This window comes from Trichinella spiralis (assembly GCF_000181795.1).
Source record: "Trichinella spiralis strain ISS 195 chromosome Unknown Scfld1557, whole genome shotgun sequence".
NCBI classification, from domain to species: Eukaryota; Metazoa; Nematoda; class Enoplea; order Trichinellida; family Trichinellidae; genus Trichinella; species Trichinella spiralis.
Genome location: NW_003528496.1, coordinates 1683228 through 1698395, shown reverse-complemented (window position 1 = coordinate 1698395; position 15168 = coordinate 1683228). Strand labels below are relative to the sequence as shown.

The following is a 15168-nucleotide window of genomic DNA, read 5'->3' as shown; positions in this document are numbered from 1 at the left end:
GTTGAAAAACAGTGATAGCTTAGATGCAAATGACGGAACCTGAACCAACTATAAATAAAGGAGCTTAAAGCAGATCTCACTCAGTAGACAGAAAATTGTTCTAAGTGCTCTGTTGATTTTTTCCTTGTGAATAAACTACGCTTGAACGATTGGACATTGACTTTGACACCGTCTTTCGGCAAACAAAATCTGGACGAACTGTCAGACAAATTGTAGTTCTACCAGATCCTGATGTATCTGAGCCAGATACAGATTCTGACGATGAATTCGACCGTTTATCCCAGGTGTCTGAGGATTCAGGTAATTCTGAAGAAGAAAGTGATAAAGGTGATGCTTCCATCCATGTTAAAAAAACCTTATATTTAGAGTCGACGATCCTTCAAGCCGGAAACAGCAGCTTTCACTGGTAAATAATTACTACTATTATCTTGCATTGGTGTTATACCATAAAACCTTTTAGAATCAGATATGGAAGTACCACCAGTTCTCCGGCTAATAGAATACTTCTGCAAGTACTTCACAACACAGCTACTCTCTCAAATTTCATAATTCATTAAACATGGCAAAAAAGCCCCATGACTCATTTTAAAGGTTGAACTAATGTATTCATGTCAAAAATGAATAATTATCTTTTTATATCAAATAAATCTATTTTTACCATAAATGCCCAATGATGATTCTAAGCAACATTAAAAAAAACAGCAAAAAAATTGGTCTTGCGACTTCAAACGTAACATATGATCTATACGTACTAGACAAAGTTTTGACGTATTTTGACGATATAAAGCACAAAAAATAATAATCGCATTGTCTGAAAAAATTTGAGCGTGAAAGGGCTAAAGAAAGCAAAAAATGCACTTCACCATTAAATTGTAAAAAAAGATTTATTTTTATTCTTAAATTATTCTTAGATTATTAAGATTGGAAAGAGATATTGCTTTCTGTCAGGGTCAGCTATTTGAACAGTGAATAAATGAACATGAACATAAAAAAGCATAACATAAAAGTTATAATGAATAAACATAACATAATCAATGACAACCAATATGCTTATAAAAATTCAGTAGCATTAAATTAAATTTAATTAATTACATTATACAAAAATGAATTATGCAAGATAAATAAAATTCAATAAGTGCTCGAAAAATTTTCATATGCATAAGTTCACACATAGTGATTATAAAGAACTTAACTGAAAAAAGCTTAAATCGTAAAATTTGGATGCATAGCAAAAAGAAAAAGTAGAACAATAGAACATGCGTGTGATGCTGCCAAAAATGAAAATTAAATCAAAAGCGTTGTTTAAAAATCTTAATAGAAAAGTAATTAAAAAATTTTTAATTTAAGCTAACGTTGTTTGCACTGTAATTTCTTTTTACCATAATCAGTAATTTATGAGTAATTATTGGTTAGTATTTTTTGCTTTTTACTGTTTTTAATTGAAATACAAAAATTATAATAAGATGCATAAGAGATTTTTAGGATAATTTAAATAAGGACAATTTTTAATCTATTTTATCATTTCAAACTAAGCAGATGCTTTTATAAAATAAATATCGAAATTTTATTTAAATCAAAACAAACTTACGTAAGTCCATATAAAATTTCTGTAGCCCCGTTAAAATTGCCGATATTCCAACATGTTTCTGCAGATCTTAAGATGAAGCATAACATGTTGCGACGATCGTCATGCGTTGGTTGGCTTATGATGAGATGAGTTACCCATGAACTAACCTGAGATTAGTAAATAAAATTTTCTTTTTCACTTTTTTAAATCAAAGTATCTAAATTGAAAATTTCTTACTTCAGCAAAGCGTTTAATCAACAGTCGCACTTGGGATGGATTCATGCTCAGTCGTACTTGATTCAAGTCACAAATCACATAAGTAACGTAGTCCATTGGTAGGATGGAATAAATAAGATCGTATTCAACAGAGCTTAGTTGAAATGCTACTTCCTCTGGAAAATAAAAAACGGACTGTAGTCTTTCTAATTCCATACTGTACAATGTTGCAGATTCTTTTAAAAAATCGTTTGGTGATTCGTTGAAAAACATATTCAATCCAACGTGATCGGAAAACATTTCTTGACTTCTGTCTGAAATTAGTAAAATTTTAATATGAATTATTTAAAAAGTAGAATTTCAAAATCGAAATATTTTTTAAAATATCATTTTACTGCATGAATATTATATTTTCCATGCAATAATAAATAGAACAAGCTCATCCTGTATATTATACAACGAAAACAAAAATAGAGGAAATTACATTCAAAATTATTTTTAGATATCGGATAAAGAAAAAATAAAACATCACGTCATCATTATATGAAACGAGTAATCAAAAAAGAAACAGTCACATTAATAGTAATTGGTCATCTGTCAACTAGTGAGTAAATTGGTTCTAGCGAAAAGCGCATCTTCCAGACCATCACTGAATCATCTAGCATCAGCGGAAATTAAAACAGGTCAACGCACTTTGCAAGCAAATGTTTATGTTTATTACGTAGGTAGATGTGCTCTGCTTAGGATCTTAGACTGAAAGGAGGCAAGAAATAATTGATGATGCTCTTGATGAATGAGGCATAATTCAGTTCAGCGTAAAAAGCAATCAAAGAAACTGCTTTGGGTTAGCTGAAAAACAGTCACACTACGTCAGATTGGATTGACATGTCCATTTAAGCTTGAACAAATATTAATGGCTTCGTCGACAAAACGCCACCTGCCTCGAAACGATATTTGAAATTTACCAAATTTATTCAAAAAAGATCTACTATTTTAACGTGGCATTTATTATGCATCTAACTAAAAAATGCAACCACTTTGCTAAACTACCTGCTCTGTAAAGCCCAATAATTGTACTGATATTTCCGGTAAGCTTTATAAAATAATATTTCCCTTATTTGAAATTTTCTGCTCGTCAAACTTGTTTTTATTATTTCATATTGTTGACCATAATTTTGCTGATAAAAAATTCATTTTTTCATACTGCTTACTCCTCTTGATATTCACTTAGTGGTCTGTCATGCATGATAAAGATATTCTAGGGCATTTTATTAATTATACTATCTTTGAAATAAGCAAATAGGTAAGAATTATTTGCTTGATTACTTGAAAATTTCCTTATACAACATACTGTATAACATTTCAGAACATTTTTTCCAAGTAACTGAGTAAATTTACATAAATGATTTAGTAAAAGATGAATTTCATTTTAACATGTAGTAAATAACGTGTGAATTTGTTGTCATTTCACAATGCGCAAAAGAATTGACCAATTACATTCTTTATATTATTATTTTAATATTTTACACAACTTTTTCTTTTATCTAATAAAATGTCAAGATGCTTAAGATTAAAGTATTTAAATGCCTTTTAATTTAAATCTTAAAACACTTATATCAGTACAATAAACAACAGTAAATAATTATAATATATTAAATCTGAAATATTTTAAATATTTTATAAGAACAAGTATAAAAACAGAACATACGTGTATATGTATGTATACGGAAAAATCAAATAATAATTTTGAGATTTAAACAAAAATGTGCTTTTAACATTTCAAGTAAGCAAACCCCTTTATTGAAAATTAAAAAAAATTTGAATTGAAAATCTTTTAGATAAAAGTTAATAAATGCCTCACACCTGACAGTATTTTTCATAAAGATGAAATATGCAACTGAAAGAAGAATGAGAGTGCATTTTACCACTTTAAGCACCAAAACAAGTGTTTTACAACAAGCAACGCTTACTATTGACAAAGCTAAACAATTTTATGTTACAGTCTTTTGCAATATGCATAATATAATTTCTCTCAGTCAGTTGTTTTTAATATTATTACTGATAATTGCAAACCTGTTTATGCTAATCGGAAAGCAAGTATGCAAAAAATGTTTTTGAAAACACGTCAACCAAAGCGGAAGAAATTGTTTGCAATTCAACCAACAAGTTATTTATAAAATATGCATTTTACTTTGCTTACGTAATTAACATTTTTGAAAATAGCTATAAATAAACATTTTATAATAAAGAAAAGGTATTTATAAAAAATTTAAATAAAAAAATTATAAAATTCTATTAACACTGAGTACAATTAATTGCTCAGCTGAACTTTAAATACTTGCTTTGAGTCTGTTGTACTGTTAATACAATTTTTAATTCTAAAATGCCAAGAATTAGCAAAAAATTATTTTATTTCATTTTCCTTTACTGGATTTTACTTTATTTTGATAAACTCTGTTCATCGTTTTGTTATTACACAAGAGCTTTGTTGAAATCTCGTCATTGAAATCTCAGTGGAATAAAATTGAAATGATGTAAAAAAAATGTAGTATCATTTGATCTATCTATCTAATCAAAGAAAATATTTCTGCTTTTGTCTGTGTTTAGAAAAGATGGAAACAATAATTGCCAATTACCTTTCGACGATGAGCCAATAGGAAAAGAATCAGAAGGTAGATTTACTGACGCAAATGCCTTTTGCACGATCTTCGGCGTATTAATTTGCACGAGTTCCCATAACGTCATGCTTATAGTTTTTCTTAGCATGATTGAAGGTACTAAAATGCAATAAATTTTATAAAACAATTCAACGCAAGCCCATTTTGCATAACCTGTAAAATGCCATACTGTATCATTGAAATCCAACGTAAAATCTTGTTCCATTGGTTCACTGTCAACTTTCCATTTGATGAGGTTCACTGTTGGTTGTCTCCGTATTAAAACTTTCGTTGTAGGATTCAGCAAAGAGATATATGTTGATCCAAAGCAAATAATACGACGAGACTAAAAGGTTGAGTATTTTCCAAAATAAACAACAAATTATAATTTAAAAAAGTTTCATTTGTTTTTGAACTTCAACGCTGTAATGAATCTTTACAACAGTAATACTTTCATAACAATAATTTCTTTAGTAATAATATTTCCTAATTTTCATTACACCTGTTCTGTATAATACAAACAATAGTAAATAAAAGAAACTTCAATATCAAACGGTTATAGGCAGAATTTTATGAAATTTAAATTTACCTTTTTAAGAATTTTTCCACGTGAAATTTCAGTGACAGGAAATATTTTACAGCCATATGAGGGTAATCTCTTGCAAGTTTGCACGTACAGATGTTTCAAACCCTTTTCGCTATCAAAGAAATTTGAATGGAAAAGCTTTCTTTTTGAATCCTAAATATAATCCATATTCATTTTTTAAAAAATTGTTTTTTGAAGCTGTTAAGCAATTTAGAAAAAAGAGAATTTCAATATAAAAATTTACAACATCAGACATGAAAATGCTTACTAACTTGGATTAATTTAGCTGTTTTTTTGCTTTCTCGATATGTTTGAGGAAGACAGTGTTCAAATTGTTCGCAATTGGAAGCTGAAATTTGCTTTTTGTGAACCAAACGACTGAGAAAAGAACGCTGATTTCCAGCATTAGAAAATTTTGTTTTTGCAGATGAGAAGCCAAAAGGCCTGCTAAGTGTTGAAAGGGTTCCACCACCTGGTTCCCAGGCAAGCGTACTGATTTTCTGACTAATTTCTCGAAGTTTACGGTAAGACAAATGACGGGTAAGCTTGCGTTGATTTGAAGGCCATTTTTCTTCTATTGAAATTTGAATACTTGCCAACAAAGCAGCCTCTTCTTTAGAACAAAGCAAAGATCCGCTAACAATCTGATCTTGAAGCTTAAATTGAGAACAAAATTAAATGACTAAAATGAATGGACTCAATTTAAAAACATTAATTAAAATTTAAACTGGAGTCATCAATAAACTTTGATTATTGAATTTCAATTCGAATACGTACTTCTGAATATTCTTCACCAAGATAGTCACGATTATAAACTTCTGATTCTTCGAGAACTTCCTACAATTGAGTTTTACATAAACTGTAAAGTTGTAAACAAATCACCTGTCTTTAAGCTCACTTTAATAGTGATAAACTGAGTCATTCCACAGCACCAATCTTTGATTTGTGTATTATCCGTAAAGTTCATAACATCTTTCAAAGTTGCGCGAATTTCTTTCAAGAGATCGTTGATACTGTCACTTCCGCGAGCGAAGATGCTCATTACGCATTCCAAGATATATTTGAGCGTATTCATGTCTGATGAAAGAATTGGTTGGTTTTCCAAGCTTGTTAAGTTAATTTTTGGCAAAATACCAACAACAGATGAAGCCCTACGTCTTGGTGATATGAAATTAAAAACATGAGCAACTCCATCTCCAACTGGCAATGGAGAGGACGCGTTAGAAAAAACCATAGATGAAACTACGGATGAGCGATGGGATGAAAGAGCGCTAAGACATGATCCTGCAGAGCTTGTTGTTCCTGATGATCGACGGCTCATATTTGCAGGAGGTGTGAGCAAAGGCAAACAATCAGATGGAGGACTACCTGCAGCAAAACCGACGCTATAGTTGGAAAGAATGCTGGCGCGACGGATTTCAATCTGAATTTGAGGTACGGCAAGCGTATAAGCTTTTGGCTCTAAATCATTAATTTTTCCTTCTTTGAAAGCTGAAACACTTGACCACTCAACTGACGTTGAACTGCCTGAATCTGTAGTTTGAATCTGGCATGATGGTATTCGTTCTGTATTTTCTGGTGTCCGACAAAACACTGGCTGATCGTCAACACTTTCGTCGGTTAGTTTCCGCTGTGGCAAATTTTGTAATTGCTTTTGAAATTGCAGTACTTTTTCTGAATCTGAACTGCGAACCGATTGAACAGACGTGTTGGAGTTTAGTTTAGTTCTTTTAGGACGAAAAAAATTTGGCAAATATTTCGTCAAAGGTACTCGAGGGCGTACTGATTCCATAATGTTGCTTGGGCCGGCAACATCAGCATTAGAAAAGCTGTGCCGTTGATCAAAATCATTCGACATTTGCAGCTTTTCCATTTTCATTGAAACTGAACGAAGCACTGGTGAAACGGCTAATTCGTCAAAATCAGATTTCGCTTGCAGATGACGATCAAATGATTTACTTTTCTGTACTTGGAAAGCGGGCACTACTAGAGAATTGCTTGCACACTGCAATCGACGTTTCAAAAAGCCAACATCCCAAACAAATTTGTGCAACAACAGACGAAGTAAAATAACAGGATCTGCTAAAGAGACAATCCAAGAAAATTTATTCTAAAATTAAATAAATAAGTAAGCAAAAATAAAACATAAAGTATAACATACCATAAACAATTATGAACGTATAACATACACACACACACACACACATGAAATTTCTTTTTAACTTATCTAATTATTTATATTGCTATAAATTGCTACTGCCTAATCTTCTCTCTTAATAATAACTTAATTTGAAACAACAATTTCCTGATATTTTAAACTTTTACTAATATTACGGTGTAATGCAAAGCAAAATATAGCAATTTATAGCAAGAAAAATTTTCAATTCTAATAACTTGATAACTTTTTAATTTTAGAAAAGTATTTTAATGTATAACGTACAACGCTGTAGCTTACCTCTAGCAATTTCGATTCTTTATTACTTGAACTTTCACCCATCATTGCTAAGATTTTTAGAAGAAGCCCTTCAACTGAATACAATGATATTCCATTAGCTCCTTTAGCACATGGTTGTGCAAAACATGTTTTCAAAATATACAAATCCTGATCGTTCACTTCTTTTGAATGTAAACTTTCTCTGCTATTACATTTCGTTGTTGAGGGAAAAATACATGGCAGTTGGAATAAATTCACTCTATTTCCAACTAGTTCCCCCAATCCAATGTATACAAGAATTCGGGCTGCATGGTGCTTCACAATCTTCGGGAAGAGCATTGTATGATTGGTGTAGTACCATTCGTCACCGGGAAGAAGCATCTGCACTAATGCATCTTCAGCATTGAGATCCCGTAGTAATGTTTGTGCTTTTCTTTCCAGTGCTAATATAGCGACTACTTGCAACATGTAGGTTAAAAATTGCTAAAAATTTAAAATTTGAAATTTAAATTTGAAATTAAAAATTTTAAAATAAAAATAAAAAGTATAATTGTATTATATAATAAACATATAAAAAATTTAACAAGTAAAAATAATTTGGAAAATAATATTTTTTACTTTTTTCCATAAGATGAATTAGTGCTATTTAATTGTGATACATCATTTTCATTTTCAAACAAAAACTATAATTACTCAGATTCTACAAATATGTTTCGCAACTGCAAAATAAAAATTACATACTGGTTCCAAGGTTACATCCAACATTTGAATAAGAATGCGAATGTGCTGAGCATCGCAGAGTTTCCGTCGAAATGAAAGTTGATGAGAAAGAAACAGCAAAACTCGAGCGCCCAAAATTAAAACACAGTGACTGCAATTTCGGCATCGACGACTTGGAGAACAAATGTATTTAACTGTGCCACAACGTTTTTGTAATGTCAGTGCATTGTGAAGTATAGTAATAACTGTAAACAATCAAATAAAAGTAATTCAGCTAAAACATTTTGTGTTATTACTTATAATGCATAGTAATAAGATATTTTAAGAACATAAGCCTTGGCTAAAACTCTGTGTAATCTCTCATTAAATCAATGACATGGAACACAAACAGAATACTTCTTTATATATAAATATAACTAATTTGAAACCAAAAATAAATTTATATGAAATATCATTTATATGAAATAAATCTTTAAAAGAATGAATTTCATAATAATGGAGATAGTGTTCAAGCAACCGCAGTATAAATTCTCATTTAAATAATGTATGCGAATTATTTATTTTTAATTGCATAAATTTAAATTAAATGTAAATTATTTTTAAGAGAAATAAAAATTTTGCTAATAACGTTTATTACTGCTATCAATAATAGCTTGATTTTACATTTAAAAATGTCACTTACGAGTGCTGGGCTCAACTTTGTTGAATGCTTCAATCACATCTGTAGAACGATCAGAAAATTTAGTCGCATCAATAGACAAACTACTGGGAGTAGATATTTCTAATTTTCGTATAGAAAATGTTCCAGGTTTCACTTTTATCGATTCTGATGGACATTGAGGTGTCAGTGTGCACGCATTTTCACTGTTTGTATTACTGTAGCATAAAAGTTGTGAAGAAAGGAAACTAAACTGATGTGTTTTGAACAACTTTAACGCTATGCACGTTTCAATTATCTAAAAGCAATTTTAATGCCTTATGTTAAAAAATTAAAATTTACATAATTTTATTACGAATTTAATTAACTAATATATTTTAATTTTTCCAAAGCTTCAATTCCTTGCTTTTAAAATAGCATTGAAATCATGCTGAAAATACCAGAGAATAAACTAATTATAAATAAATATTTAAAATAACAATAATTGATAAATGAAGCATATTAAACAGATACTATTTTATACTGTTTACTAAACTTATTCGATTTAAAAGATTAAATATTTTAAAAATATTCTGTTATTTAATAAAGAAAAGCTTTGAATTGATAACTTACTGAATTAAGAAGGTTAAAAGCTGAAAAAAGAGCACATTTTCCTCCTTTAGTGAGCAGGATTGTACCAAATCGAATTAGAGACACCAAAACAGCGCGCAATACCATCTCAGATTCACAATCATCTGACAAACATGTACATGAATCATACTGTTTAACTGCTGTCTGCAAAACAGTTTTGCGAGATAAAACAGTCGAGCAAAAAAATTTTAAAATACTTACAAAAATAATTTCAGTAAGAAGTTCACTGATGAAATCATCAAGATGGCAGTTTTCAGCATTATGATTACTGTTATGAATTAAAGTATCAGCTTCATGCATCACTGCATCTGTTACATGCAGAAGACACTCTGAATTTTCAGCAAGTCGTTTAAGCATTAAAATAGCATCACCACCATCACTTCCACATAACGTATTTTGCAATGATGAATCTGAGAATTTAAACATATTATCTTATCAAAATATCTTTAAAACAATTTACTAATTTTCAAATAATCAAATAAAATTTTTATTTTCCATATAATAAATTTTAATACTAATGTATTTTATGAACATCACATGATTAATAATATTCATTAAATGTAAAATTAAAGAAAACAGGCAGGAATATCAAATAAATTTAAGCACAAATGTGATACAATGATATATTTTTGACATATTTCGATGTTGACATGCAGTAATTACAACTCCTAGTTTTATCTGACAACTGGAACTGCGGAAAATTTATCATTTTCCTTTGTATTGACAACTTTATAACAAATATCTACTTTATAAACTTATGGCTGTTAAGTACTTGACATTTGATGTGGCAAAAAACATGAACAATTTCCGACAAAGGCGTACGCATAATATATATTAAACTTTTAAAATTACAAGCAAGCACGAACTTTATCTGACGGGAGAAACAACTGCTAGTGGACATTCAACTGAACAGTATTTCTCTGTTTGTTGTGATGACTCATTATAAGAAACTGGTGAATCAAATATGATATATTACTTTGCTTCCAACCTTTTTTTTTCCTGCTGAAATTCTGAACTGGAAATGGCCAGGAGTTTTCTCAGATGTCAATACTAATGTTACTATTACTAGCAAAAACAATATGCACATCAGAAAACCAGAAGCAAATCTTATAGGAAATAAATATAGACACAACTGGCTCAGTTGGACAAAAAACTGCAATGGTGCAAAACTTATTTAAAATGGAAGTCAAGTTAAATTCATTTTCTCTTGTTTCCTGTTGTGTTTGGTTTCGACAGTTGTTACTGATGGGGAATGATGAAATTCCAAGGGAATCAACAAAAATTAGAATACAGAGGACAGTGTTACACCCAAAAGCGCACAAATTGCAATGACAAATGTTGGATATGCACAACGGTAAACATAATTGTTATAGCATAGCACGTTGTTATTATTGTGCAATATCACAAGCGAGCCATTTCTTTTTCAATTTAGAAAATGACGGGCTGCCTTGGCACCCTGTCCACAAATGTGGAAGCCATACGGGTGATCCGCAAGAATGAATATGCGGAGAGCTGCCAGTAGGCGCTCACGCATTCTACAAACACCACCAGCATGATGAATTGAAACGGCTGGTCTCAGAGGATCTGAGGCTAGAAACGGAGATATACGATGAGCTGGCAAGCAATGCCTCCACCAGCTTAGATACTGCCCATCATTTTCCTACGTGAAACTAGGCTTGGCACATAATGTACAACAACCGGACCCGGAGATTTCAACGTCTGTGAGCAACACTATCAAACAAACAACAACAAAATCAATTTTGAATGCATTATTTACCGACTAGGGCATGGTTCGATTAATCGATTAACTGATTAATTCGATTAATGTCCTGGAAAAAATTAACCGTTATTCGTTAGCTTTTATTCGATTAATCGTTAAAGTTTTTTGTCGTCAAAATTATACGAATTTAAAATGCTTGCACCTAAATATCAGAGTTACTGTAAGTTTTCTGTTTTCCTTTGTTCAGGGTGTTCAACACGTATGTAATAAGTGAGGTAGTCTAATTGTAAGTTTGTTGTTAGTATTCTGTAATATTTCTTCAATGGAATCTGAATGGACTGAGATCAAAAACCGACGATCTGGTGTCTGGAAGCACTTCTGGATACATAAAAATGATCGTTTTTGAAATGCCGTCACTGCAAAAGAGAATTTACTAAACACTCATCCACAACTTCTCTTCGATATCACGTGACACGTGTTCATTCCTTGAGACATGATGATTGCGAGGTTGGTTTATTTAACCAAAATGGTAAGAACGCCAAGAGCGGCCCAAGTATTCTTACATTGTTAAAAGCAGAGCATGTGTCACCAAAGTTATGCTTGGCAAAATTAGTCGTTTTGGATCAGATTATTCGAAAATTTTCAAACGAACGAATAAAAACCATGCCCTATTACCGACCAATGATATAGTGAGTTTGTGGCTGAAGATGGTGTGAGGCTGCTGGTTCTGAGTAACTGCCGGTGCTCTTAAGCTGTGGGACTCTTAAGACTGTCCCATCCTGGTACTAGCAGTTGTTTATCCTTCATGTATTCATGAGGGGTAAACGCTACCTGTGGTATATTGTTTGACGGCTAGAAAGATCTGCCCACGTATAGCCGGATATTTGAAATGCTCCATTCCAAAGCGGAAGAACTTGGCATCCAACTTGGTCCGGCAAAATTAGTTTGTGATTTCGAAATAGCCTTGATCCTGGCCATTCAAAGCAACTTTCCCAACACCCGGGTAAAACGTTGCTTCTTCCACTTTTGCCTAATTATGCTTCAGCAGGTCGGCCGGCTTGGCTTAAGAACTTATTATATAAATAATCAGGAAATAAGAAAACAAATAAAAATGCTAATGGCATTAGCATTTTTGCCGGTGAACTTTGCATCCACAGATTTCGAAGTCTTAAATGTTGGGACGTCAGGTCAAGTTGAAGCCTTGTTCGAGTATTTACAGCAGGAGTGGCGTCCGTTAAAATTCCGCTTTGGAATGTGCATGGTGCGGCTATGTGAACCAACAACCATCTGGAAGGTTAGTATCGCTGCATGAACAAAAGAGCGTGCAAGCACCACCTGGGATTGTATCCCTTCTCCGTTTGATTATTGATGAACAGAATTTGAAAGATAAAAAACAGCAAAAGATTACTCGCTGTAAGACCACTCATTATTTATTGTGATGATTATTGCATTTTAAAAATTACTGCCATCATTATTGTATAACAGAACTGTTCAATTTTAAAAAGTCTTTAAATTTTAAAGGTATATAATAATGAATCCAGCTGTCTTTTAAAATTTGCATAAAAACAGTGAAGAATTTATTAATTTTATAATCCCAGTTACTACCTAAATACGCAGTTACTTAGCATTGAATATTAATAAATAAAAGCTTTCTCAATATGCTTTGCATTGAAAGCATTTTTTAGAAAAAAGTTAATTTCTGTAGCATGGAGGCAAATAATTTATCACTGTTGATTACATTTAATCAGCACAGTAATATTTAAATACTGCACTAGTGTTAATCTGAAATTAATAAAGAATAATATTATTATGGAAAGACTTAAGAATAATATTATGGAACATTATTGTTTTGAAATCAGTTATGAAAATAAAACAAAAATGTTATCTGGGTATAAGATAATAATACTAAACAACACTGGCAATATTTGAAAAATTTGAGAGGATTTCATTCATATTTAGATGTATTTGATTTAATTACCACTTTTCATTCATTTTCATATATTGCATTTAATGTGGTTTACATTTGTTTTCAAAATGAAATAAAAGAAGTTCTCAAAATGTCAAAAGTTCTCAATGTTCTCAAAATGCAACTTTCACATATTCATATAAATATATAATTATTAGAAACAGTGTAAGAAAATGAAATAACATCCAAAATATTGAAAATATTCAGTTATTATTGAAACATTATTATCATAAGCAGATATGTTTATTTTTCATAATTCTGCAAATTTAAGTTTAGAATTTATTCAATTAAGGTGTATTATACTGTGCAGCAGGATAGTAAATTAATTTAAGTATATTAGTTTGAAGATAAATAACGGGAATTGGAAATAAAGTGCATAGTCGTAGTTGCATTTATGCTTTGGAATACTTCATGCTTGTCGTATCCGATAGTATTTGTTAACCTTCTTTACTCCAAATTTGAACAGATTGAAGTCTCCTTTTAAAATTGAAATTCAAAACACTGCTAATTTTTATTAGTGACAGTAAAAAACATTTCTTTTAACATTTTAGCACAATATCAAAGTTCAACAAAATAATGATTCTAAATTATGATTATCAGTTGTAAAACCATTGAAATATCTATTATAGTACTAAAGATTCCAATTAATAGAAACTTTTCCAGTAGTTAGAGTGCCATTCAGTTATCTTTAATACATACACCGAATAAATTAAAATTTATAGGCAATTTTTCGTTGCAAACTGTAAGATAGAATGTAAAATGAGATTAACTTTACATAGAATAATTAAGATTAAAATTAACATTTACAAACTTAATAAAGTGCTGAAGTAATAGATTGCGAATATTTGTTTATTAAATTTCACGATTTGTAAAGATTGCTGATTAAAAAACTGACTTTCAAAAACTCAATAATAAATTAGAAATACCCTGCTTATGATTTGTACGATTTCCTTTTGGAGACTGAGATAGCATAGCAGCTGTAGCCATCCTGAGAGAATTAGTCAACGCAGAATTGCGGTTCAGCAATTCTTTGGGAACTTCAATTTCATGACCCTTAGTGCCAGTTGACTTTTCCGCTCCGCTGATTGTCTTATGGATTGAAAAATGATTCTGATCAGCAGCACACTTAAATATAAAGGCTTTTTAAAATCAAGAATTATTATAGAAAAGAAAAAAAGATATATTTATGTGTGTGCGTATGTATATGTGTATTACTTTAGAAGCCTGGAAGCCTTGATGCACCAACTCTCTGATCAAGGTTTTTTGCAATCTATCTAATTCAGGCATGAGATCTACTGGTGAAATTTGTTTGTCACCATCAAGTCGTATTCGAGCGCCAAATTTTAAAAGAGTCTCCACAACGGTCCATGATATTGGTGATTGGCAGACAGCGGCTAAAAGTGGAGTCGCATTCTAAAAATGATAAATGATTATCACTTGTCTTGATAAAGCTTGCTTATTCAACTAATAAAGCATCTTATAACTAACGTTCAAGTAAAAGGTAAATATAGTGCTGTGAACGTCTAAAATATTTGATAAAAAAATAAGAAACATTAAAATGAAAACCAAATTAAAATAATGAACCAAAATTATTCGTTTTTTCTTGACGCATTGGTCAAAGCACATTGTACAAAAAATAATTCTGAAAATTATATCAACTGCAATTGCAAGTGAATTTAAAGCTGTTATTATTATAGGTCAATTAATAAATGTTATTCAGCTTCATATTTCAATTTCGAGTTTAAACTTACTTTCGACAAACAAAGTTTTTTCACTGTCACTAAGGATTATAATAAATGCATGATATTAACAATCATTCTAATGCATAAAACTAAAAATTTGCTATTTTTCTTGTTGTTAATGCTCGAAGTATTTTAAAACTTTATGCTCCGCGGAGTCGTTTACATTTAGATGCTCACCATTAGCTTCCTGGAAATGTTGAAATAAGCTGCTCTATAATGTAAAAGCTTTTTAAAAACTTCGAAAGCACCGCATCTTTGATTAAATGCAATGC

The 15168-nt window shown here is 31.0% G+C and overlaps 1 protein-coding gene across 1 annotated transcript; it reads right to left on the bottom strand.

Annotated features, from left to right (window-relative positions):
• Positions 1 to 100: 100 nt before the first annotated feature.
• Tsp_05002 (putative FERM central domain protein) lies at positions 101 to 14780 on the bottom strand. Its single transcript, XM_003369548.1, has 17 exons — positions 14643 to 14780; positions 14370 to 14567; positions 14081 to 14279; positions 9670 to 9878; positions 9451 to 9612; positions 8863 to 9136; positions 8202 to 8425; positions 7482 to 7841; positions 5925 to 7031; positions 5804 to 5863; positions 5299 to 5682; positions 5030 to 5179; positions 4420 to 4786; positions 1805 to 2097; positions 1589 to 1734; positions 753 to 811; positions 101 to 306 (listed from the first exon to the last, which is right to left on the bottom strand). Exons 1-17 carry the CDS (start codon positions 14778 to 14780, stop codon positions 101 to 103), a joined length of 4536 nt encoding a protein of 1511 aa, XP_003369596.1.
• Between the last annotated feature and the right edge of the window lie 388 nt (positions 14781 to 15168).